The sequence below is a fragment of the Halichoerus grypus genome, chromosome 8, assembly GCF_964656455.1.
Source record: "Halichoerus grypus chromosome 8, mHalGry1.hap1.1, whole genome shotgun sequence".
Classification (NCBI taxonomy): Eukaryota; Metazoa; Chordata; class Mammalia; order Carnivora; family Phocidae; genus Halichoerus; species Halichoerus grypus.
In genome coordinates this window covers 48217177-48241765 of record NC_135719.1, presented here as the reverse complement: position 1 = coordinate 48241765, position 24589 = coordinate 48217177, and the positions used below count along the sequence as shown (strand labels likewise).

The following is a 24589-nucleotide window of genomic DNA, read 5'->3' as shown; positions in this document are numbered from 1 at the left end:
GTCGCCCAAGGCAAAGAACGGGCTTTAAAACGCAGGGTCTGTCTTAATCAATGCCCATCTCCTGCCCTCCTGGCAAGTTCCTACTCACTGTTGAGACTCTGCTCAAAACTAACCTCCTTCAAGAAGTCTTTCCTTTGGGGGGCTGCACCCGGCGCCTGGGTGGCTCAGGTGGTTAAAGGTCTGCCTTCAGCTCAGGTCATGATCCCGGGGTCCTGGGATTGGGGCCCACATTGGGCTCCCTGCTCAGTGGGGAGTCTGCTTCTCCCTCTGCCTCTGCTCCTCCCCCCATTCATGCTTATGCTCGCTCGCTCTCAAATAAAATCTTAAAAAAAAAAAACAATGAAGTCCTTTTTATCCCCACCCCCCCCAACTTTGCCCCGTAATTCCCCAGACAGTGTTATGGTTGCTTCTCCCAGAGAGGTCTCTCAGTGCTGGGGGTCTGAGTCTATTTTATTCATGCATTTTCTTTCTCACTCATTCAGTAATTATTCAGCACTGAGGGCCTGGCACTGTGCCTGGCCCTGGGAAAAACCCACTAGGTAGGAAACATGGTCCCTCAGCTTCGGGAACTCACTTTTGAGTGGGAGAGATGGACAGGCGAGGCCTGATCACAACCAGTGGGACAGAGTGACAGAGGGGCTACGTGGCCCTCAGACAAGTGGTACTCTAGAGCAAAATCAGAGGAATCTAAACTAGGTGCTAACAAGCTAGGTGTCCAGAGAAGCCGCTGGGCCTTGGTGCTGTTACCATGAATTTACTTGCTCAACAACAATTTATGAGGGCCTGAAAAGTGCTAACAGGTGGACAAGATCAGTACCTTATGAGTTTGGTCAGTGTGAATCATCAGCTGGACCTCAGCCACTCTGGGCATTCTAAATCCATGTTCTAAGCCCATGAGACTGGGGCTGAGATCGTGGTGGCTGCACCAACTTTGGCCACTCGGTGAGGACATGTTGGGGCAGCTAAACAGCCATTCACCCCCACGGGCCACCTCCACCAGCCTGGTGACACCCTTGTTTCCTTGCCTACTTATTTAAAGTGTGCTTATCATGTTTTGTTGGAATTTTTTTAATATATATATTTCCCACTAGATCTTATGCTTCTTATTCATCTCTCTATCCCCAGGGCTCAGCAGTGCCTTCAAGGCATAGAGAGCTAATAAATGTTGAGGGCTGGATGGACAGATGGAAGGATGAATGTTGTTGCAGGCAGCAAGGTTCAGCGCCAGGTGCTGGTGACCCGGGGAAGCAGTCTCCAACATTTTGGAGCTTCAATAGGAGAAAACTGAGCACATGAAGGACAGGAGGTATTAGAAGAGACATGGCTGAGAATTTTCCAGAACTGATAAAGCACATGAATCCTTCGCTTGAAGGAGATGTATAGCCTCTGAGGAGCAAACAGTGTGAATGAAAACGACTCCACACCCAGACACGTGCTAGGAAAACGGCAATGTGTGCAATGACAAATTCCGGAACACAACAGAAAAACATCCTCACGCCCTGAGGGAAAAATCACGGAAAACCTGCAATTCCACAGGCAGCTAAAGCACCATTCAAGAGTGAGAGTAAAATGAAGGCATTTTCACCTCCAAGTCTAGCTGGATTGCAGTTAAGATTATGACTATGAAATAAAATCTAAACAACAACAAAAATAAAATACGGCATTTTCCGACGAGCGCAGCGTAAGAGAGGCGATTGCTCGTGGACCTCCCAGGAAAAACTACTGAACACGGCCCTTCCAGAAGAATGAAGCCGAAGCTAGAAAGGAGTGAGACGCAAGAGGTGAAGAGCAAGCAAATCAGTAAACATGAGCTAAATTTACATTTAAATAGCCATCCACCATATAAAACAACTGCGATAATAAGACAGGGGTACCTAAATCCCAAAAATGGTGTGAGGACTTTGCTGGAGTTCAATCTTAGGCACCACTCAGGGTGCCCTCAGTGCAGCCAGTCTCCTGGACTGTCAGCTGCGGGCTCCCCCTTAGCCATCCCCGGGCGGTTCATACTGACTCCAATGGGCCTGCGCGGTCTCCCTGCCGGGCTGCTGAGCAACCCCTCCCCCCACCCCCAGGCCACATACCTGGAGCTGCTGGCTAATCCCTCCACTTCTCCATTTGGATGAAAACCACACGCAGGGCTCTAGCATTCCAAGCAGCCGCTGAAAGGGCTAGATGACTCCTCCAGGAAGTCCGGGGGCATGACCTCCCCCACCAAAAGGAAAAAGGAGATGGGGGATTGCACAGATTAATTCCCCCTCCTTGCTGGCTGCTCTGAAGCAGGCACTCTCCTCTTGCCCATCAGGAGAGGCCCTGAATACCAACAGGATGCACCTGTTAGGCATCATGCAGTGTAACCATCTTCAGCGGTAGGTAGACCAGTGGTTTTCAAAGCGTGGTTCCCAATGCAGCAGCATGAGCATCACCTGGGAACTTGTTAGATATGCACATTCTCCAGGACGCCTGGGCGGCTCAGTCGGTTAAGCATCTGCCTTCGGCTTAGGTCATGATCCTGGGGTCCTGGGATCGATGTCAGGCTCTCTGCTTAGCAGGGAGTCTGCTTCTCTCTCTCCCTCTGCCCCTACCCTGCTTGTGCTTTCTCTCTCTCTCAAATAAATAAATAAATCTTTTTTTAAAAATGCACATTCTCCAGTCCCCTCCCCAAGTCTTCTGAATCTGAGACTGATGCTGGGGCTCAGAAGTCTGTGTTAGAAGTTAGAACACGTCTTCCAGGTGATTCTTATATTAGGTAATCAGGTACTCGATCATACATTTGAGTGAATTGTGAATTGTGATTACCATGGCATCTGTGTGGTGCTAAGCATTGATAGTGCTCACTAAATACTTTGGCCCTCTGCTTTCAATACTTCAAGCCCTCTTTTCTCTGCTACAGCAACCAGCAACATTGCAGAGCCCCTGCTCCAACAGCCTGGGTCCTGGCAGAGGACAGACATGTCAAATGAATAAGGACTAAAACTCTATTGTTTTAAGCCACCGGGATTTGGGTGGTGTTTGTTACAGCATCGTAACCAAGCCCATCCAGTCCAATAGCACCTAATATTTTCAAAGAGCAGTTTGCTGAAATATCTCAAACCCCATTTTGTAAGTGACAAAATCAGCTCCACCTGTGAGGCAAAGATGCTCACTGCCCTATCTCCCAAGAAAGGAGAGAGAAAGAGAACTGTGTTTGTGCCCGGTGATCCTCAGGAAATATTCGATGCCTGGGTGACCAAGAGGAGCTAGGACTCAGCTGTATCAGCAGCTAACGGAGGGGGTGGGCAGTTCTGGTGTAGAAGGTTCTAGAAGGGCTGCCAAAGGCTCTGGGATAAGGATGGCAGTTCTGGGGCAGGGGAAATGGCACAAAGAGGAGTTTGCATCTGTATAAAGCTCTATGCATCCCAGGACATGCTCACTCATTGTTTTATCTTACTCCTTCCACGCACGAGGATGATCCATCCAATGCCACAGTGGGTCCAGAGAGGCAAAGGGACTTGCCCAAGATTGCACAGCAAGTTGATAGCAGAGTCAGCCAAGGCTTTTACTCCAGGCCAGTGTCCTTCTAGTATCTGCTAAGAAATGGGCTCCAGGAAGGTGGTTCTGGAGGGAGGATGATGTCCCCCCACCCCAGAGCACAGATGTTCCTGTGCACGGTCTTGAGGACTCTTGGCATCAGATGGGTTCTCACCAGGTTCTGGTGAACCTGACGGTTCTCTAGCTCCCAAGGGGTGGAGAAGAAGTGGAGGGGGAGGGGCCACAGGGCATCGATTCCCGAAAGCCTCCGGTTTTGCAAGCTCTCATCTGGCACCCAGAACCCTGGGCACCATCCCTCAGGCAAGTTCCCTGACTCTGGGGTCTCCACTCGCTCCTGGACAGCTGACAAAGCCTGGCTGGTCCCCTTCCTTTCTTCCCACTACAATAAGCAGGAACAAGAGAACACTAGCAATGGCCGACACTCACCTGTTCATGGGCTCAATTGTGTCCCCCTAAAATTCATATGTTCAAGTCCTAATCCCCAATTCTCCAGAATCTGACCTTATTTGGAGATAGGGTCTTATTAGAGGTAATCAAGTTCAAATGAGGTCATTAGGGTGGGCTCTAACCCAGTCTGACCGGTGTCCCTATACAAAGGGGAAACCTGGAGACAGACACACATATCAGGAGAAGGCCGTGTGAAGAATGGAGTTCCGGCGCCTCGAGCCACGGAGCTACCAGAAGCAAGGGCAGAGGCCTAGAGCAGAAGAAACCAACCCTGCTGACACCCTGATTTGGACCTCGAGCCTCCAGTGGGGTGAGACAGTACACTCCTGTGGATTAAGCCAGCCAGGCTGTGCTGCTTGAAACGGCAGCCCCAGGGAAATGAGTAACTGCCTCAGCCAGCCAGCCTCCCAGCCCAGATCTGCCCCCCGCGGCCAGGCCAGCTGCCTCCCCGTCTTTGCTGATGGGGTTCCCTGTCCCATCCATGCCCAAAGACACCATTCCATCCAGCCCAAAGCCCCACGAAGCCCCCCGAGGGAGAGCAGGTCACAGCGCTGTCTCCAGCCTGGCTGTCCCATCTGTGTTCTTTCACACACTCGCCTCTGGCTGTTATCCACGAGTTTTTCTGCATGTGGCCTGTCCTTCCCAACAAGACCATGAGCTCCATGAGGGCAGGAGCTATTCCTAACACCTCTCCTATATCCCAAGGCATAGCACTGCGGGCGCGCCACAGTGGGCGTCTAATAAATACTGGGTTGAACACCCTTCGAGGGTTTCCCCCTTCAGTCTTCTGTCTAGAGCTGATTCCTCTTTTTTTTTAAGATTTTGTTTATTTATTTATTTGAGAGAGAGAGAGCACAAGCAGGGGTAGCGGCAGAGGGAGAGGGAAAGCAGGCTTCCTGCTGAGCCCGGAGCCCGATGCGGGGCTCGATCCCAGGACCCCGGGATCATGACCTGAGCTGAAGGGAGACGCTTAACCGACTGAGCCACCCAGGCGCCCCTAGAGCTGATTCCTCATTAATACTCGATAAGTGGGCATGGCTGAAGAAGACATCTCTCCGTTCTACTCTGCCCTACTTTATGAAGATGCTCATCGAAGCATCTGTAACTCTGGGGGCAGGTATCCGTGTACCAGACCATCTCTTTCCACTAGGCTTCCAGCTCCTTGAGGTAGCAACTGTCCCTCGTGTGTGTCTATGTCCCCAGCACTCGAGTAGGAAACAAGTCGACAAGGAACAGTGTAAATCGAACGGATAAACATGAACATATGGCAGAAATGATTTACTGTGGGTCCAAAGACTCTGTAAGGGATTTGAGGGCTCCATGGACCCACTGAAACTGTGTGCAAAGGGCTGTGTGTGTGGGGGGGGGGTTATATATGTCATGTGCATTTTCCCAGGGACAGGGTCCATGGAGGTACGAAAAATTAAAACAAAAGCCAAGAGTGAAAAAATGGTAAGACCCAAAGTCATGGAGTAGGGAGCTGGCATTTATTAAGCCCCTATGCTGTGTCTGGTGATATCTATTACTATCCCCACTTTACATGAATGGAAACTGAGGTACCAAGAGGTGGCATCTTGCCTAGGCACACGGAGAGAGAAGCAGCCCATCCAAGCGGGTCAGAGCAGACTCTAGAGCCAGACATCCTAGGTTCAAATCCCAGTTCTACCACTTTCTAGCTGTATGATCCTGGTCAAGTCACTTAATCAGTCTGTGACTCAGTTTCTCCATCTATAAAATGGGAGGGATCAGGGAACCCACTTCAGAGAGCTGTTGTGAGGAGCTGATGCATTCATGTATATAAAGTGATTGGAACAGTGCCTCGTGAGGGGGGTTGTCCTGTGAAGACCATGAGGATGAGCATAAAGAGGAAGAAGTTGGGGGGGACAGAACTGAGACTCAAACCCAGACCTATGGGACTCTTGCCACCCTGGGTCATCATTACCGGCACCCCGCATGCCACAGTGACCCATCTCACTGCTGAAACTCCTGTTCCCCTTTGGGAGGAGCCCTCAGTCCTAAAATTGGCTTTTCCGGCTGGTTTCCCGGCGGTGGGCTGGCCCATGGCCGTGACATAAGGAGTAGGGGGGAGATTATAAGACTGGGTCTGTGCAATCGGGACACTTAGTGCTTCTGCCCTGCTCTTCATTTTCCAAGAGCTCTACCAACAATTGCTGATAGAAATTAGAAAAAGAATGTGCTCCTCTGTTCCTGGAGCCCCGTGCTGACAGCTGAATTCCCTTTATTATTTCCCCCAGTCCATCCTTGCGCCCTGAGCCCTGAAGGGCCGCTCACATCCATTCTGCTCAGGCTTTGTGAGTCCTGGGTCACAGCCCATGCCTGGCTCTCACTTTCCTCTGGGCAGACAGCAGCAGTAAAACCTTGGTCTTGATCTCACTTCTACACCCAGGTCCCCGTAGGAGCTCCATCCCAGGTGAGGCGTCGGCCAATGCCTTGTCCCAGTCCAGTCCTCTGCCCCGCTCCTGAGACACAGCCTTTTGGGGATGGCTTTGCGTGAGTATCTTTGTATGTTTCCTGCAAAACCATCACTACAGAACCCATTTGTGGGAGCATTTTTCATTCACTCCTGTAATGCAATTAGGATCGAGCTTCTCCAGCAAGAGGGGATATGTAACATCAGGAGGGGAAAATTGTCATTTCATTCCCAACACTAACACGCCCACCCTGCCCAAATTGGCTCTCTGGTGCCGGCTCACTCTACTCACCCAAAGGGCAAGGAGAATGCTAACAAGGAAAATCACTCTCCAAATCTGCCTCCAAATGAAGAAGCAGACGCTATGGGGGTGGATTCCCCTCTGTCATTAATGGGGGGGGCTCCCAGTTTCTCTGACACTCTCCACAGTTGGGGCAAAACTCTACTGCCCACTGGAGTGCCCCATACTGGCCCCATTGCACCTGTCAGAGGTGGTGGGAAAGAGTCCGTTGGACTCTAACAGACTCTAACCCTACAGTCATTCTCCCTGAGAGGTTAAGTGACTTACGCAAAGCCACATCTCTGGGAAGCTGGGACTCCTGGATATCTCCCATTGCACAGCACTGCCCTCCCACCCAGAGGGCCTGCGGCTGCCAGAAACTAAGCCCTCGTGCCCACCTTGTCCTCAGGTCTCCTGATCCTTTTTGGAAATGTTCCCACTTCCTAGAACCGGTCCCTTGTGATCTATCTTATTCTTACTACCCTCCTTCTCGGTACTATGGTCTTGCTCTCCAATAATCCAGCCTGCCTTCCTTCCTCCCTTCCACCCTCTATCCATCCCTCCACCCTCTATCCATCCATGTCTCCTTCCATCCAGCAAAGCCTTCTGGAGCCCTTCCGATCTGTGCCAGGCACTCAGCCCTTCCTCCCCACGGCTCCTCAGAGCACGCTCCAAAAGTGTGCACTTCTCTCCTGACCCCATCAAAGCCTAGAACCGACCGGCGTCTATCCAACCCTCTTGGGAGATCGACCTGTTGGACAAATTTGTGCGAACGTGCTTGTAGCAGACCCATTGATCCCCGCAGAGCTGCCAGCAGGCAGGGATTTCTGGAGCCCTCAGCTCAGCCAAGGCCTGCTGCCCAGGGCCTGGCTGACAGCCCGCTACCTCCCTTCCCCTTGGTTCCCTCCCCTGCCCCAGGGAGGCGGCCCCTACGTACGTATGCAGAAGTCCCCATTCTCGTAGTAGCCAGGGCAGCACTGGGACCTGCGCCGGTACATGGTCCGGAGGCCACGCCGATACGCCGTCTTATAGCTGATCCTGAGGCACAAGGGAGAAAGCCACTTGAAAGTATTGAAAATCAATCACTCGCGTTAGAATGATATTTGTGTTAAGCTATATTGAGGATGCCATTCAATAATTACTTCAAAATGCATGGCGGCTTCGAATATGAAGGAACACAATAAAGAAAAATCGATGGCTGCATCTGGGCCACTGTGATGCAGAAAGTATTACTGACATGGCATCTGCCACACCTACTTTCCCCAGTCTCGTCGGCGTGATACCGAGAAGGGTTTCGGAAGGTCCTTTCCAGGGTGACGGTGGAAGGTAACTAGGCGCTTCTCCTGAAAGCCTCCAGACCCTGGGGAGCTCCTGGGGGGACCCAAACTGGACTTGGGCCCTGAGAGTGGCCAGGGCCACTGCCCAAATGAGCAGGCTGCTCGTGGCCTCCAGGGACTCGGTCCACCCATCTGGAGAACTGAAACAGGATCAGCAAAGGGCCCTCTGAGTCTGACCCAGTCCCAGAGAGCGGATTAACCTCCCTCATGCCAAAAATAACATGTCCTGGGCAAGAGCTTCGCATGCCATCCCTGGGAAGGCTCAGAAGCAGCCCCTGGCTCTGCAACAGGAAGAAGGTATAAGACCCAGGGAGCAGAAGCAGCTCTGACCTGGGAATCAGAGACCTGGAGTGTGCCTCTTCTGCTGGCACAGGCATGGACACTTCATCCTGTGCCAGAGAGATTTCTAGGCGCAACGTCATTCCATTCTCTATCTGAGGCAGGTAACAGGACTATGTCACCTTTGTTTTATTTCCTTTTTACAGTTTTTATTCTTATTTTATGAGCCCCCCTTCTGTTTCATGGATGAGAAAACTGATATTCAGAGAAGTTAATGACTCGCTCAAGGTCACACAATGAATCAGTTTCAGAATCAAGATTTGAACCCAAGTCACTCTAATTTCAAAGCCACCAGGCTTAACCTACTGCCCAGTGCCAGTCCCCACAGGGTGGCTGGCTGGCCATATGGGATGGCCATAGTGAATGAGAAAGACCAGGTAAATGGCTGGTGGGAGGACAGAGTCCTTAGGAGGAAATCAAGATGGGGTATTGGTATGCAAACCCCTTCCTCACACCTAAAGTCAAAATGGAAGAGATTGAAGTGGCCATTAAGGGACAGAGAGAGGAACTAACTTCCCAAGGTCATGATGCATGACTAGGACTCAACCCCAAGTCTTCGGGCCTTGAAGCCAGAGCTCCTTCACATCCCCACCCACACCCCAGGGGAGCCTGCCCTGAGGACCCCTCCTTAGGGGGCAGAGCAGCGGGGACCAGACATGGGAGATGCCTACAGCCTGCTTTCCATGAATGGTCAGGCCAACTTGGGAAGGGAGTCCCACAGCCCTCCCAGTCTTTAAAGCCCTCGCTTTATGACAAATGACAGTGCAGGGCCCCAGGGAAATCCGTGATATTTGGGAGTGTCGTAAACTAAGGTCATTCTACTTTGTCAAAAGCCCATAATGAAAAGTAAGCCAGCCTCAAAGTGAAGCTCCTTCCCCGGTACAGGAAAGCAGCTCCCGGCAATTTTGGGGGTGGCGTGGACCTCTCAGATAAAGGAAGCGTCAGGCAGGGTTGGCTCAGAGTTCATCCAACCCAGTCGTCCCACCACACAGGGGTATCCCCCAGTCCGTCCAGTGGAGAGGTGGTCTTGGCACCATGGCAGCCTCCCAGGAGAGAGATGTCTCCCGCTGCTTCTGGCTCTCCCACCCTTGCTTGCTCCCAGCGCTGGGGTGGGGAGCAGCAGAGGGAAGGAGCCAGGGGCCAGGCTGTCAGGAAAAGGGTGCTGCATTTAAACAAACCATTCCACACTGAAGCAGACTGATGGTGTGGCTGTCAGCATGCACACCCCAGGTCAGCAGGAAAGCTGCAAGGCAACTCAGTAATTTAGCAAAATAATTCATGTTCCAGGAATGCAGCCTATTTTAATAAGCAGCCACTCACTCACCTTCCCCCCAGCGCTGATGGATGGCAGCCCGGGCCTCCGAGTACCTAACAAAGCCACACCTCAGAGCAAACTTGGCTCTGGCACAGGGCCTGACAGGGCTCATGGAGGGAGCAGGACCTCTATTTCTGCCTCCACCTTTGACCGGGGTCACAGGCAGCCAACTTGGCACAGCTAAGGAAGCTGGAAGGGGATATTTGGTCCCACCTCCTCATTTCACAATCAAGGGCTAGGGGAAGGGGATGCGGTCATGGCCGAGTAGCTCCTATGGGAGCAAAGTTCCTACAAACAATTATACAATCTGGGAGAAATATTAAAAAACAAAAAAAAACAAAAAAACACAAAAAAACAACCACAACTACCAGAAGGCACCAGAGAGGGAACAAAGGTGGATACTGGAGGGAAAGAGAAATTCAGAAAAAGGAAATGACACTGGGCAAGGTTAGCCCAAGGGCAGGCCCCAATCAACCATATTCCAGGTGGCTACAATTCAGGTAGAAAACACACAGCCTTCCTGGCTTAAAGCACTACAAGACAAGTCCAGGGTGGATCCAGTAATTTGAGAGTGAAAAGTGAAACCCCAGAAAAGAGAGAGCCGCAAAGAGGAAGCCCCATATTCTTTGTAAAATCTCTGCCCAAACTCCTGGCTCCTGAATGGTATGTGTGGGGGGCAGGTCCCACACGGTCCCGCTAAGGCTAAAAATATGGAACTTTCGGAGTCTGGAAATCGAATGCAGCCAGATTAACTGATTGCCGAAACAAACAACAACAAATCAATCCTCTCGGGAGGAACGTAACAGATTTCATTCTCTACAATCTCTGCTGTTCACAGTGCCCAGAATATAATTCAAAATTACTAGATGCAAGGAGCAACTGGAAAATACTGCCTACATAAAGGAAAAGACAATGAATGAAGACCACCGTGAAGTGGCCCAGATGTTGGGATTAGCAAATAAGGATGTCAAAGCAGCTATCATGTCTATGCTCACAGCAACTTACGAACAAAACCCCAAAGAAAACCAGGATTTTGGCACTTCAGCATAGAGCAAGTTTCCCCATCCACCTTGCTACCACCGTGATTCAGGCATAAACCACAAAGAGGGACAAGGCCCCCATGGAGGAAGCCAAAGAAATCTGGAACCAACATGGATGCTCGGCAACTAGGGAAGAGGCCTAATAGGTGGCTTTCCCCTCATGCGCTCACCCACCCTTCATCTGCTGGTTTCCACCCCTCAAATAATAGTGCCACCTTGCCCAGATCTAATAGCTCGCTCCTCCCTGTCTTTCCCTGCACTTTTCAAAGCATTTTCTCATCCCTGACCTCAATGGACCCCGTGAGTAGGTAGGGCAGAGATCATTGTATGTTTGATGAGCACACTGGGAATTCCCAAATAAAGCAACTTGCCCAGGGTCATCCAATAAAACGTGTTCTCTCTTCCTTCCTCTCCTCTTTCCCCCAGCAACATGAGAGAATGGCATGATCTGCAGGAGGGCTGCAGACAAGGGAGCAGGGGACCCCCACACAGTCATTTAGATTGAGCTCTTCCCATGGGCAGCCCGGCCAAGGTGAGAAGAAGGTGCCCAGTTCTCTCCTGTGCTCAGTTCTCCAAGCCAGATGCCCTGCCATGGGGCTACATCTGCTCTGAGGGATCTGCCTGAGGTTGGAGGTCCCCCCGCTGACCCTGAGGCAAAGATTCAAGGACAAGCACTTTATTGGAGAGGCAATCTAAGGAAGCACTGCGAGGGGAGGGGGAAAAAGAGACAGGGAAGAAAAGGCAGCCAATTCATGGTGCACTGGGATATGTGTAGAATGTTCCTCAGAGTTCTCCCCTTTACCCTCAGGGTGAGGGAGCTGGGGGGCGGTTTACCCAGCAACTCCCCATTTCTCATTGGGTGAGGGATGCCCCCAAGGGCAGTAATTCTCCAGCACTTCTGGCCCGCCCTGCCCATAAGCTTCTCTGGCCAGAAGGAAGCCCTCAGCAGAGCATCTCAGATGTTCAGGGTAAAGACTGAGCACCAAGGGGATAAACGCAGTACACTGCCTACAGCTACTCCAGGGGCCTTTTACTAACCGGCACAAAGGAGAGCCCTGAGGGCCCAGTACATTCTCCCTGCCCCATCACCCGAGACAGGTACTCACCGGTGCCGGGTGCACTTGAACCAGTTGAGGATGTCCGTGCATCGCGTGTAGTAGATCTGGTCAAAGGGGTGTGCGTATGATTCCTGGACGGTCACGGCATAGCTGAGAACCAGACAGGAGGTGGAAGCTATGGTCAGCACTCGAGAGGCTGAGCTGATATTCAAGATGGGGGCTCCTGCCCCAGGGGAACCAGGCCCGCAGCCAGGCATTCAGGGGCTCCAACCTCCCCCCCACCCCACTATCCTCCTCCTGCCCTGGATGCCCTCAGCATTCACACCTCCCTGACCCAGGCTGGATCCAAGACATATCCCTTACTGCCCTTTGGCCCGGCTCATTTTCTGAAATTCTAGATCATTTGTTCATTTATCAGAGAATGAATAAGGGAGGGTTTAGGTTTATTCTATGTGGCTCTGGAAGGCAGAGCCAACAAGCTTTAAAATACTTTGTTTGGATTTTTATGGGTTTCAAAGCATATATATGGAAGCTGATCCTTGTAGCAATTTTATGAAGTAAGTGGTCCCATTTTACAGCTGAAGAAACTAAGGCTCAGAGAGAGGCAGCTTGCCCAGGTCACACAACCGGTACCAATTAACTGCTAATATTTATTGAGTGCCCCGTGCTAAGTGTTTTAATCCATTTTAGTCCTCACAATCCTATAAGGTTGATAGATTGCTATCTTCATTTTACAGACAAGGACAATGAAGAAAAGAAAGAATCAGTGACTTCCCCAAGGTCCCCCAGTTACCTTCCGCTCTGTCTCCAGTGTAGCGGTGGGAGCATCGAGGACATGCCCCAGAACTCCTAATCGAAGCACTATCTTGTTATGCTGCCTATTAGCTAGAAACCTGAACAGTGGGAAGAAGTCTTGGGGAGGAAGATCTCAGCCTTAACCCATAAGCCTTTCTACTTGCCCGCCCCCGGCAGGAGGTGTATGAGAAGGCGGTCGAGCCAGGATGCTGAAGGGAAGATTCACACTTGCTGTGCAGGCTGGGAGAGGGCCCCAACTGAGATGTCAGGAATTCATTTTTTTGTAGGTTGGTACTCCTCACTGTTTCCCCCCCGACGGCTCACTGACCTGGGCCAGATGGCCAGATCCAGGCTCTAAAAATCCGTCTGCTTTGCCTGAGGAGACTGTTGGTTTGCTTGCAAGGGGGCTGGGCAGGCCAGCTCCCCGAGTGGGTCCACAGCAGGCTTTAAAGGTCAAAGATATGGAATCCAGAAAGAGGGCCCCGGAGAAGTCAGCAGGGCACAGGGACTCAGGGCCCTGGAAAATTCCGGTTCTTTGAAGCACTGAGGATGTAAGGAGGGTCCCTGCTGAGCCTCTACCAGCCGGCGCAACGGAGATGTGAGTCAGAGGCACACGTCTGTGCAGACATGGGCCAAGCCCGGTTCATCTCCAGGCTTGGGGACACCGAGGCAGCTCAACACCCACCCCTGGCTTCCCAAGGGGCCCCTTCCAACTCTGAGAGTCCACGATCCTATGTTTCCACGCGGCTTTTGAACACCTCACTTAGGGCAGGAGAATGAACGGCTCAGAGTGCATGAGCTCTGGGTCACATTTGAACCCTGTCACCTGTTCGCAGCACGTCCTTAGACGTGTTGCTTAACTCACGGAAGCCTCCTTTTCCTCGCCTGTAAATTCATGACAAAAATTGCCAGGGACTTCACACAGTCATTGCGAGGATTCAGCAAGGCAATAAGAGTGTCCACCTCTCAGGGTGGTGGGAAGATAAAGCAAGAGAAGACATGTAAAGTGCTCAACACAAGAGAATATGTGTAAAATTTTTAATGGGTGCCCAGTGTCGAATGGATGCTGGCCACCATTATTATATGACCGCAGCAGTTCACCTCCTGCGCTAGGCACTAAGGGACATTTCCTCCCTGACCGTGGTGGGGGGGAGGAGGAGCAGGACCCACACACGGAATGGACTCCCTGCCTTTGTTAAGCACTCGGGGGGACTCAGGCACCCCTTCCAGTCCTGACAGAGATAGTGGGTGCTCAGAGAAAAGGCATCAGCCCGACAGAGGGGTGAGGAGAGTGTCATGGGGGACGGTCCCAGCTCTGCAGGGGTGTCCTGGGCTGAGCAAGTCTGGCAATGAGACCTCGAATCAACTCCAAGTCTCTGGGGCGAAGGGTGTGCCCCCGGTTTCATGGCTGGTCGGTTTAACACGCTCACTTGCCAACATGCTAATGAGGGACCAGATTAATCTTGTAGAGCTGGGCTTTATTAGCCAGGGGAGGTCTTTCCACTGGGTTTTATGGTGGAGGGGCATAATTAACAAGGAGCCCGCCAGAAGCACTAATCCAGCTGAGAAATTCTCCCTAAGCAGTCTCTGGGGACCGGAGCGTGTTTCTGGAATGACACAGACTACATCTGTCCACGTGTCACTGGAAGCGGAGCTCAGGTGGGCAAGCCAAGAAGAAGGCACATGGTGTTATGCGCATTGCCTGCGAGGCCTCCTCCCTAGGGGCTGGAGAAGCCACAGGGGTCCCCCGACTTCACTTTAGTTATAGGGCCAGTCCTTGTCCTCCCATCAAAGGATCACCTCGGCTGACAGCCAGCTCAGTGCAGGCTCCATTCAGAGTATTTTCATATTCCAAATTGATTGATATCGGGGAGGTCTAGAAAATTAGAGAATTCGGTTTGAGTTTGAACTGATCCACTGTTCAAAGTGATGCAGTCGGGACCCTGAGAAGAGGGACGTGAGGAAGGGCTCTGCCATCAGGGAAGGCTCCTTGGAGGAGAGGGGCCCGGTCAGAGGAGCTGGGGAAGGCAGAGAAAGGCAGACGGGGAGGGGGTATTCTGCAGGTGGGGATATAGCACAGCCATGGGCAGGAAGCAACTGTGTCTCAGCCGGGACAGGTGGATGGTAGGCGGGCTATTGATGCTGGAGTCTACATACCAGGTACTAATAATGTACAATTTGAGCTGACAGCTTTCTCACCTTCTGGGAAATGAAGGTTTCAATTCGCCAAGACCAGAAGGGGCAAAGGGCCTGAGTAACCTCAGAGTCATGCAGAAAGCTTATGAAAAATGCATATTCCTAGGCTCTACCCTAGACCTATAGCATCGGAGTCCCTGGGGCTGGGACCCAGGAGACTGTTTCTCATCCACACCTCCAGTGAGCCTGATGTGCATTAAAGTGTGCGAGAAGCAGTTCCCGCAAAGCTAGAGATATCAACAAGAAAAGACCATAATGGACCTTTACGGTCCTGAAAGCCCTTTCATGACACTGGCACCCTGATCCTCCTGCGAGCCCGGGAGGCCAGGGCAATTATTCTTCCCACTCTACAGAGGTGGAAGCAAACTCAAAGCGGTTCAGAGACTTCTCCCAAATCATTACAGCTAGCAGGTGGCGAGATCCAGACTGGAATGAACCAAGGTCTTCTCCTGACAGATCTTGCCTTCTTCCCCCTTCCCCTAAAAGGGGCACGGTGCGGCACCACATTCTGCTCCCGCCCCGACTATAGGGACTCCCACAGGGCGCCCAGTCCCCGGTGATCATGCCGGTGGGGGCACAGTCCGTCTGCTTGCCCAGCCCATCCCTGCAGGGCCTGGTGCTGCCCGGGCGGGGCGCCTTGCCCTGCCGTGGGGCCAGGATACTCCCCCTCACAAGCAGGGAGCATGGACAGCCCCACTCGCTGGAGCTCATCTTAATTTTATTCATTTGATTTATTAACATCTAAGTGGCAGAGTCGTCCTGGTCAGCACAACCAATCAATTCCAGGGTTTAATTCGGTTTTTCCTGATTGGGTCTCTGGTCACTATCTCTCTGCTCACCAAAATCAATACTTTAACCTTGTACTTCAAAGTCAGGCTGTCTGCAGGGCCCTGGCCCGTTCCCCACGGACCAGGTGCGGCAGCCGGAATGCAGCCAGGTCTTCTGCTGACGCCCTGGGCCGCACTTCCCCCGGGAGCCCTCCCACCCCGGCTGGAAGCAGCGGAGTCCCCTCACCCGTCCTCCGTGGGGCGGGCAGCTGGCCGCCCAGTACAGGGGAGCCGCCGCACTGATGCCAGTCCTGGGGGACCAGGCAAGGCGTCACAGTTTTGGAGAAGAGCACATCTGGACCACACTCACTGCCCACCCCACCCCCCACCCCCCCCCGCCTGGCTGTGGACGGGCACTGAGCCCCTCTGTGCCTCTACTTCCTCGTCTGTAAAATGGCCTGGAAGGGCAAATGCAGGGAGCGACCAGAGTTCCTTGCGAACTATCAGACAGCAGCACTTAAGTCAAGCCCCTTGGCCTGGAGCTCCCAGGGCCCCGAGTGTAGACAGAATCGACACTGCTTGGTCCTGTCGTTCGGCGCCTGCGCTGTTTCTCCAGCTGGACTACAGGCCTGCGGTGGCCAGATTCTGTACCTCCCAACTCTGCTTTTGTCCCAACCGTACCAAGCCCCGGGGAGAGGCCCTCAGGGAACGCCTGGCCGTCCAAGACCCACATCTTACCTCTCCCAGTGGCTGCACACGTTGGGGTCCTCGGGGTTCAGGGACAGGGCAGTCTGCAGGAGGGAGAAGATAATGAGCTCTGTCGCGGAGAGTGCCATCCCGGGCCCTGGGGGGTACAAAGGAAGCAGCGTCATTAATCAGACCGTTTTCCCGGGCGTCTGTTCGCCACTGAGTCTTCTCACACGAGGCGGCAAAACAGACTCGCTAAACAGACTAAGTTTGCCCCCAACGTCATGTAATGAGCATTTGATATTTCACACTTGTGGGTTTTGACTACACTTCACCAGTTCTGAGTAACCGGGGAGTGGGAAGCCTGAGTCAGGGAAAAGTTGGTATTCCAGGCCAGGGCTTCTGAAAGTTTGTTGGCTTGTGGACTGCTTTGAGAATCTCATGCAAATTCAAGAAATTCTCCCCAGAAAAATGCCCACATGCACAACTTTTGGCTGTAAGATCAGGGTGTCCTCAGGCCCCTGAGCCCACGCTGGGACCAAGAACTCCTGACCTTTAAATGCAGGGTCTTCCCCTCGGTCCCTTCCCCCTCAGCTCTGATGTGCTTTGCACATCCACTCTCCCCTTCCCCAACTTCCTGCAACAAAGAAAGGGAAGAAAGGTGTCTGGTGGCCCCTGGGGAAGCTGAGCTGGGAAAACTCTTCCAGGCTACCCAGAAGGCTGCACCTTGCTTCTCTTGCTGCTATGGGATATCTGTCACTGACACCCAGCCTGATGCACACATCACTCCCACCAAGGGATGAAGGACTGGTGAGGGGCTTCGAGGAAGCAGCTTGTAGAGTTTGATCCAGGCCCCTGAAGTGACAGCTTATGGCAAGTGTCAAGTGTGCCTACACACATGTCAACCCCCTTGGTCCCCTAAACTGAGGACTCCCCCAACAAAGGGCTCCTCACGGAGGCAGAGAATCATTAAGGTGGGAGTAACCACAGTGACCCCCTAGGCTCCTTCCTGCCCTGGAAATCCAGGACCCCGTGGTCCTACAGACTTAGAGAACTGCAGGGTTCCCACCTGCGGGGACAGCCCAGGGGAGCTGGAATTCACATGTGCTCAAACATCAGCTACAGAATGAATGAACACCGTGACTCAGAAAGATAGCACTATTTTTCATGTGTACACAGATGCTGCCGTGATTTGCTTAAAAGCTTTACTGAATTCAGAGTAGCTTTTCTTCTCAATCTGCTACACTGAAAGATGCAACTTCTAATAACTGGGGGCGGGGATGACATAGAAAATATTTTGACATCGGAAAGGGTCCCCAGGGCTTGAAATGGTAGAGGATCCAGTCCATTGGCCCTGAGCTTGCCGATGAGGAAGGACTCACTCCACTCAGGGACAGACAAGAGCGACATGCATGTCGCACACACCCCCATCTTACCCAGAGGGAAGCTAAATAGAGCTCCTGTCTTCGTGAAAGGTTAAATACTCTCCTGCTCGTCCCCAGTAATTTCCTCACTAAATTCTTTCTTAGCAGCTCCTTCAAAGATAAACAAATTGTCACAAATTCTGTATAACTGTAGGGGTCCAAATTAATGATTAATGAGGTTTTTCTGTTTGAGATCTGAAAATAATCTGGCTAAACGTATTTTGAAAATCAGTTTAGAAAGAGAAAAGCAATTCTGGTGTTTCCACTTAATTTGCCAAGCCAGGAGTATGCAGGTCACAGCCCCTCATCTCCCCTCCTCACTCACCTCCCCCCCAACAAGTCCTTGGAGACCTAAGGGACCCCCCCCAAAAGGCGGGGCACAGCATGGGGCCCACGCCCCCTCTAGGGCTGCAGGGCGTTTCAGCCCATTCCCCTCGGAGAGCAGGAGCCACAACCTGGATGAGAAAGTGTGCCCAGATGTAGCATTAAGTTTTGGGGAGAGCCAAGTGTAGGATGAACATCGTCTTCCAGGTGGGGTTTGGGCAGATCCACCACCAAATAAATTAAATAAAGGAGTAAAGGAAGAGACCCGGTGCTCCGAAAGGCACAATGTCGGAATGCCAGGGGGAGAGAATGCCTCATTCTGGTTCTCTCTACGGCCCTGTCTCATTGACTCGGCCACTCCTTTCATCTCCCGAGTGGACCCCACGACCGCATCTTCAAACTCATGAAACTTAGAACATCAAAGCCCCCTGGATTAGAGGAGAGTGTTCCTCTGGCCCCCTTTTGACCCACGGTGATAGGAGAGGGGTGGGAGATGGAGGTAACTAGGATCCTTGCTAGAATTTGGGAGATCTTTTAAAATCTTCATGCAAACCTCTTCCCTCTATGTCGGATGTGGGTAGGACAGTTTGGCCGACTCCCACTGGCCATGGGATACCTGGATGCCGGGTGCAGAGAGGGAGAGGGGGAAGGGGAGGTGGACGGGGAGCACGAGAGGACACAGGCGGCGAGGCAGCCTCACTCCTCTGTCCGTGTGGTTGTGGTAAGTCCAGCAGAGCGGGGGGCATTCACACCCAAGCCTGGAACAGCCCTGCCACCAGCAGCCACACGGTTCCCCATCTGATGCTAAGTCTGCCCCTGTGGAAGTGTGGGAGGGGCTCAGGGAAGAAGGACGTCCAGCCTGAGGGTGGAAGGCTCTCCTTGGACTCGCTCTGCCCTCAGACTTTTTCTTGGAACCCAATCTAATAGATGCAACCTTAATACCCACACTTCCCTCCCGGGGGCCAGACTGGTCTCTCCTGCTCCTTGTTCACACTGCTCCCCTTGCCCTCAAAGCACGTCATCATCAACTTTGCGTGTCCAAGGACCATCAGCTCGAGGTCCAGCTCGGGCCCCCGGGCCCTCCACCCACCCCGGGCTTGGCACCTACGGGGTGCTGGGCACGCTCCACGCACGTAGCTTCCAGTCTGGGCCACACGGCCCAGCACTGACTGCTCTTCCCATCTCACATCCCAGCTTTTCCAGCTCGCCTACTTCATCTTGCCCACGTGTCATGGAAACGCCTCGAAGGTGGGGTCACATCCTAGGCCAAACCAGTCAATTCCTTTGGGAAACTGATTTTATTTATTTTATTTTACTTTTTCAAGATTTTATTTATTTGACAGAGAGAGACACAGTGAGAGAGGGAACACAAGCAGGGGGGACTGGGAGAGGGAGAAGCAGGCTTCCCACCGAGCAGGGAGCCTAATGCGGGGCTCGATCCCAGGACCCTGGGATCATGACCTGAGCCGAAGGCAGATGCTTAACAACTGAGCCACCCAGGCGCCCCTGGGGAACTGATTTTAGAAAAAGTATTTCTTTCTCAGACAATTCACTGAGGCTAAGTGAAGAGCAGCCAGAGAGGGGCCACGCCCCCTCCCCACGGGGGCAGCTCCTCACCACCGTGAACGTGAATGGGGCTTGGCGCTCTCTCAGAGGATGGATCCCAAAGACATATGCTCACAAGATGACTGAGGGAAAATCAATGCTGCCACAGTGGTTATTAGGCCGACTCCATTTGGAGTGACAGAGGTTAACATATCGGGCACCATCTGATTTAGGGCATTAATAATTAAATAAGAAAATGCCGCTGGTTTCACTTCGAAGGAAGAGAACATGGAAATAGATCTGTTGGTTCCCTTCCCTCTGGTCCATGCTCCCTGCATATTAAGGAGCAGAGGAAGGGAGTGAAGTTGCAAAGGTGAAGACATTTCCCTCCTGGCGGTGAGATGTGGCTGCTTCACCCCGAATGAACCGGGCCAGAGGCTGGAGGGGAGAGAAGGTGGCTAGGAGGGGAGCCCTCACACCTGCCCCAGCCTGAACCAATCGACTGAGCATTCCCGGAACACCACCAGCCTGGCCCTGGGCTGTGCTGTGGACACAAAGAAATAGCACGGGTCCGCTGCCATCTATTTGAGGAGCTCAAGCAGCAAGCGGTGAAGTCCCGCTGGGGGGCTCCTGGGAGTGGGTGGGACTTAAGATGGACAGACCGTGGAAAGGGAGCAGGCCGAGAAAGGGCATTTCGGGAGCGGGTAGAGCATAAGCCAGCGCCCGAAGGCAGGACTGTGTGGGTGGTGTTGCAGGTAGTAGATGGTTTCCACTGCAGACCAGTGGTGGCCACATGGGCAACTTTGGGAGGTGTTTTCCAAAACGGGGCTCAGTAGGACACTAGTCCCGTGAGATATTGGTAGAAATCTCCCAAAGATTTCCATGAGTGAATTAGTTCAGGAAATGCGGCATGTGCTTATTTTTTCATTTTAAATATTCCAGTGTATTTTTTTCTTTTTTTGAAATTTAAAATCAATTAATTAACATATAGTTTATTATTAGTTTCAGAGGTAGAGTTTGGTGATTCATCAGTTGCATATAACACCCAGTATTCATTCCATCAAGTGCCCTCCTTCATGCCTATCACCCAGTTACCCCATTCCCCTACCCCCCTCCCCTCCAGCAACCCTCAGTTTGTTTCCTAGAGTTAAGAGTCTCTTATGGTTTGTCTCCAGTGCACCTTAACTCTAGGAGCAGAGGTCCTCAGGGTACCTGTTTGGAAAGCTCTGCTCCTCTCCATCAAGGTCAAGTGTGAAGGAAGCCCTGGTCCCGTCAATCCGCATCCTTAGATGCGGATTGTATCCTTTGTTTCCTTTGTATTCCTTTGTTTATTCTAACACTTGAGGGCCTTCTGCGCCTGGCACATGGTGCTCAGGGAACCTGCCCCTGGATAACTCAAGAGACACTGACATCACAGCAAAGGATCCCTCCTCCCAGCCGGACCTGCAGGCTGGGCAGACCTCAGAGATGGCGGCCTCCTCTGGAAGCCCGTGCCTCCCACCGGGGCCCTGCCATCACCAAGACCTGTAGAGCCCAGCCTGACTCTCTGGTGGCAGTACACACCTGGCCAGACACCAGATGCTTACATCAGCCAAGATGCATCAAACTGGGGCAGAGGGCAGACAGACAAACAGATGGCCTCTGCCCTGGGATCGGTAGTTATGACCTCACAGTCCATCTGTGCAAAAATCTTCCCCCACCTGCTTCCACCACCTGCCTAGTCCTCCTGACCGTGCCGAAATCTTGCGGACACGGGCGCCTAGTCCACGTACCTGGAACCTGCTCTCTGTCTACCCCAGTCTCTTCCAGGGAGCCCTTCCGTCCTGACAGATTTGCATTGACGGCAGGGATGGTGGTGGTCAGGCACTATTTTGTGGGTCCTGGGAGGTTTCACTTCTACAACACTGGGCATTGATCGGTAGTAACGGCTTGGCTGAGAAACTGGGGCTGAGCAGGGAAAGTGTGCCGTGATCGATTAGTAATGCCTGTCACAGGCACACAGGCACTGGGTGGGAGAGGGACACACCGGTACCACGCACCTGTCCCTGTCCCACGTTGTTGAACGGTTGTTACTAGCTTTAGAAATTGCTCTTTTTCTATATGAACCATCTAGATGTGGACTCAGCTCTTCCCTCTGGGCTTTCAACCCTGCACATCATTTTCCCTCCCTTGGTACTCCACTACCAGAACGCACATCATGAGGGCAGAGATGTGGGTTTATGACGTTCACTGCTGCCCCCAGCACCCAGAGCGTTGCCTGCACGTAGAAGGGGCTCAATACCCCTCATCAACCAATTATTGGCTCTACAGCCAAGCACCTCCCCTGACCTCTCAGCCATCCCCAGCCTCAGGCTCAGCCACATTGCTTGTGTCTGTCCCGACGGAGGCCACCAAAGATCTGTCCTGACAGCAGGTCATACCACAGGGGGCATTCCACGCTGCGTTAACATTGCCCCGCGGAGACATCAGTCTGTTGGCAACAGACACAGTGAGCACGGTGACATCCTGAGAGTGATTCAAAGACTCCCGCCCGGGCCACCCCACCAGCGCCAGGGTACATCTGCTCCAGGGACCAGCACAAGGCGGGCATTGAAGCCTACTCAATAGTTCAAGCTGCAACCGGGGGCTGACGTGTTCCAAGCACCTCATGAAAAGGCACTTTCAGGCTCGGGAAGCAGCAGAAGCAAACCCCAAACTGGGACTGATAAAGCAAACGCCTCACATCCCTCCCAGCATGTGGGTATAGAGAGAGAGACTTCTATCTTCTATTTATAGAACACACACACACACACACACACAAACACACAAGCTTCTCTTTTTTTCTGAATAAAACAAAACAAAACAAAAAGCTAAGTTTGCTCTCAAAGGGGCAAATGCCATGGTGATCATCCCGTCCGGCAGACCTTCGCCTTCTTCTGCCCACTGATCTCTGAGCTGGCTCCCAGTCCCCAGGCCCCTCTCTGTTTACTGGCCTTGCTGGGGTCTGATTAGTGTGAGATGAAAAGCGGAGCTGTGATCAGCCCCGTAATTAAGAGGCTTCACCCTCTGCCTTGATGAAGCTTCCTGCCCTCCAGCAATCCCACCAGGGGCCGGGTTTATGTCGAAGGCTTTCTAATCTCTCTGCACTTAAAAAGAAAAAAAAAGTTTTCAAAATAAATCCATGGCTCTTAATCTCCAAAAGAGTGATTCCTTGATAGTGGGAGCATGGCAGAAATCCCCAGGGCCACCGTGGAGACCCTGCCAGGTGCCTGCCCATGGGGATAAATCAGAGGGGATTGGAGGCACCTCCAGAGATGCGGTAAACGTCCTCTTCGGAGTCTGGGGCCTGCCATCCCAATAAATCCTGCTTTCTCCTTGCCCGGGAAGCCTCGGGCTGCAAATCCTGAAAATGGCACCATGGAAGCCTGCAGCTCCCATTAATCAGGGTCAAAAGACTGTCCCGTCCCCTGCGCCCTCAAGCCCTACAGACCAAGCGGCCCTGGCATCATCCAGCCTCAGAGAGAAATCACCGCACATCCCCAGGGAGGGGGGAGTGGAGGAGTGTAGAAACTGCCAGGCCAATAAAGCACCCCCCTCCCTCACCCACTGTGCCGGGCCCTCAGCCCTCCCATTCCCAAACAGCCAGCAGCCTCCTGGCCCTCCAAAGACGAAGGGAGAAAACTTATCTGTGTTCTTAGACCATTCCATTTCTCACAAAGCAATTATCTCCATCTTTCCATTTCTCTGCAAATCAGGGCATGCTCGGCTGGCCTGGCCAGCCCCGAGGCCTCCTGCCCCTCCCAGCCAAGCCTCCCCAGGCCTGGCTCCGCTTCCCTCTGCCACCCCACCCCCCCGGGGCTGTGGGAGTCTCAGGACCATGGGAGTCCCACACGCCCTAGCATTAAATCATGGCTCTGTCCATACATCCCCAAAGATAAGTCAGTCACTGGGGGCCATGCACCCCCGTGGAGATCAGTCCCATTCCTGCCCACTCTGAAAAAAACATTTCTCAGACTACAAGATGCAACCACCAGTGCCTGGATAGGGAGGAGCACTAAGGGACAAAGCGCTGGAGAATCACCACCACTGGCAGGTCAAGCATCCCACCTGGGCGGAGGTGAGGGATGACAGACTGGACAACAAGCCGCACGGTTTCAGAACTGGCACCAGGACCCGGGAGCATCAACTGTCCAACACCTCATCCCCCAGGAGGGGAAACTGTCCCCAGGGGACTGGTTCAAGGTCACATGACGCGTGGGTGGCAGGGCTCCATGTGAGAGGAATAGTGAAGCCGGACTGACATTGTTCGAATCCTGACTCCACCTTACTGGCTGCACAACCTGGATAAAATCATCTACCTGCCTTAGGGCTGAGTGTTTCCCATGGACCACACCGGCACGACCAACTTCACGGGGCTGTTGGGGTAGTCAGTGAGTCAGCAGGTAAAGCACTTAGCCAAGCCCAGCATCTGGCACATAGAAAGTACCCAATAAAATATTCGTCTCCTCCCAACCCATATTCCGCCACCTCAAAGATCCTTCCAACTCTCTAATTCTGACTTCTGGAATTTCTAAGGAGCTGGAGGGGAAAAAAAAAAAAAAATATATATATATATATATATATATACATATATAATTGCTGGAAAATCGAGGCTTAGTCGTCTCTGTGTGGTGACTACTGGGTCAGTTTTCAGTGTACAATTGTCAAGACAGGCCTCATGTTTCATCCACTCAGCACACATTTATTGAACATTTGCCAGTCACTGTGGGCACAAAGATGACTCAGGTAGGCCCCTCCCCCAAGACCCCCAAACGCCTGCTGGAGGGTGTGTGGGAATGGCCGTGAGAGGGCTGTGGACCCAGGATGTGGCTTAATTCAAAGCGCCGAGGCCTTTCCCTGGCAGGAAGCCTCAGGCAAGTGTGATGGGATATCAGAGACCTTCGTGGGGAATCGATGCTTCACATCCCTGCAGGTGCCTCCCACGTTGAACCTGGCCCATCTCCATTCCTGTTGCCTCTGAAGCCACTCTTGATTAGCGCTGCCTGTTTTGAAGAGAGAACAGCCCGGCCGCCCAGGACTCAGGGCAACTCCTCCTGC

General features: G+C 52.6%; 1 protein-coding gene across 13 annotated transcripts in view; it reads right to left on the bottom strand.

Annotated features, from left to right (window-relative positions):
* MEGF11 (multiple EGF like domains 11) overlaps positions 1 to 24589 on the bottom strand; it is a 242960-nt gene that overhangs the window by 201528 nt on the left and 16843 nt on the right. For all 13 annotated transcript variants that reach the window (XR_004915732.2, XR_013450427.1, XM_036087106.2 and 10 more), the window contains exons 2-4: positions 16272 to 16377; positions 11824 to 11925; positions 7624 to 7724 (exon numbers count right to left, since the gene is read on the bottom strand). Coding sequence is in view for 11 of the 13 variants with exons in the window: in XM_036087106.2 (XP_035942999.1) it covers positions 7624 to 7724; positions 11824 to 11925; positions 16272 to 16377 (309 nt within the window). In the remaining 2 variants the exon portion in view is untranslated. The remainder of the gene's footprint in view (positions 1 to 7623; positions 7725 to 11823; positions 11926 to 16271; positions 16378 to 24589) is intronic.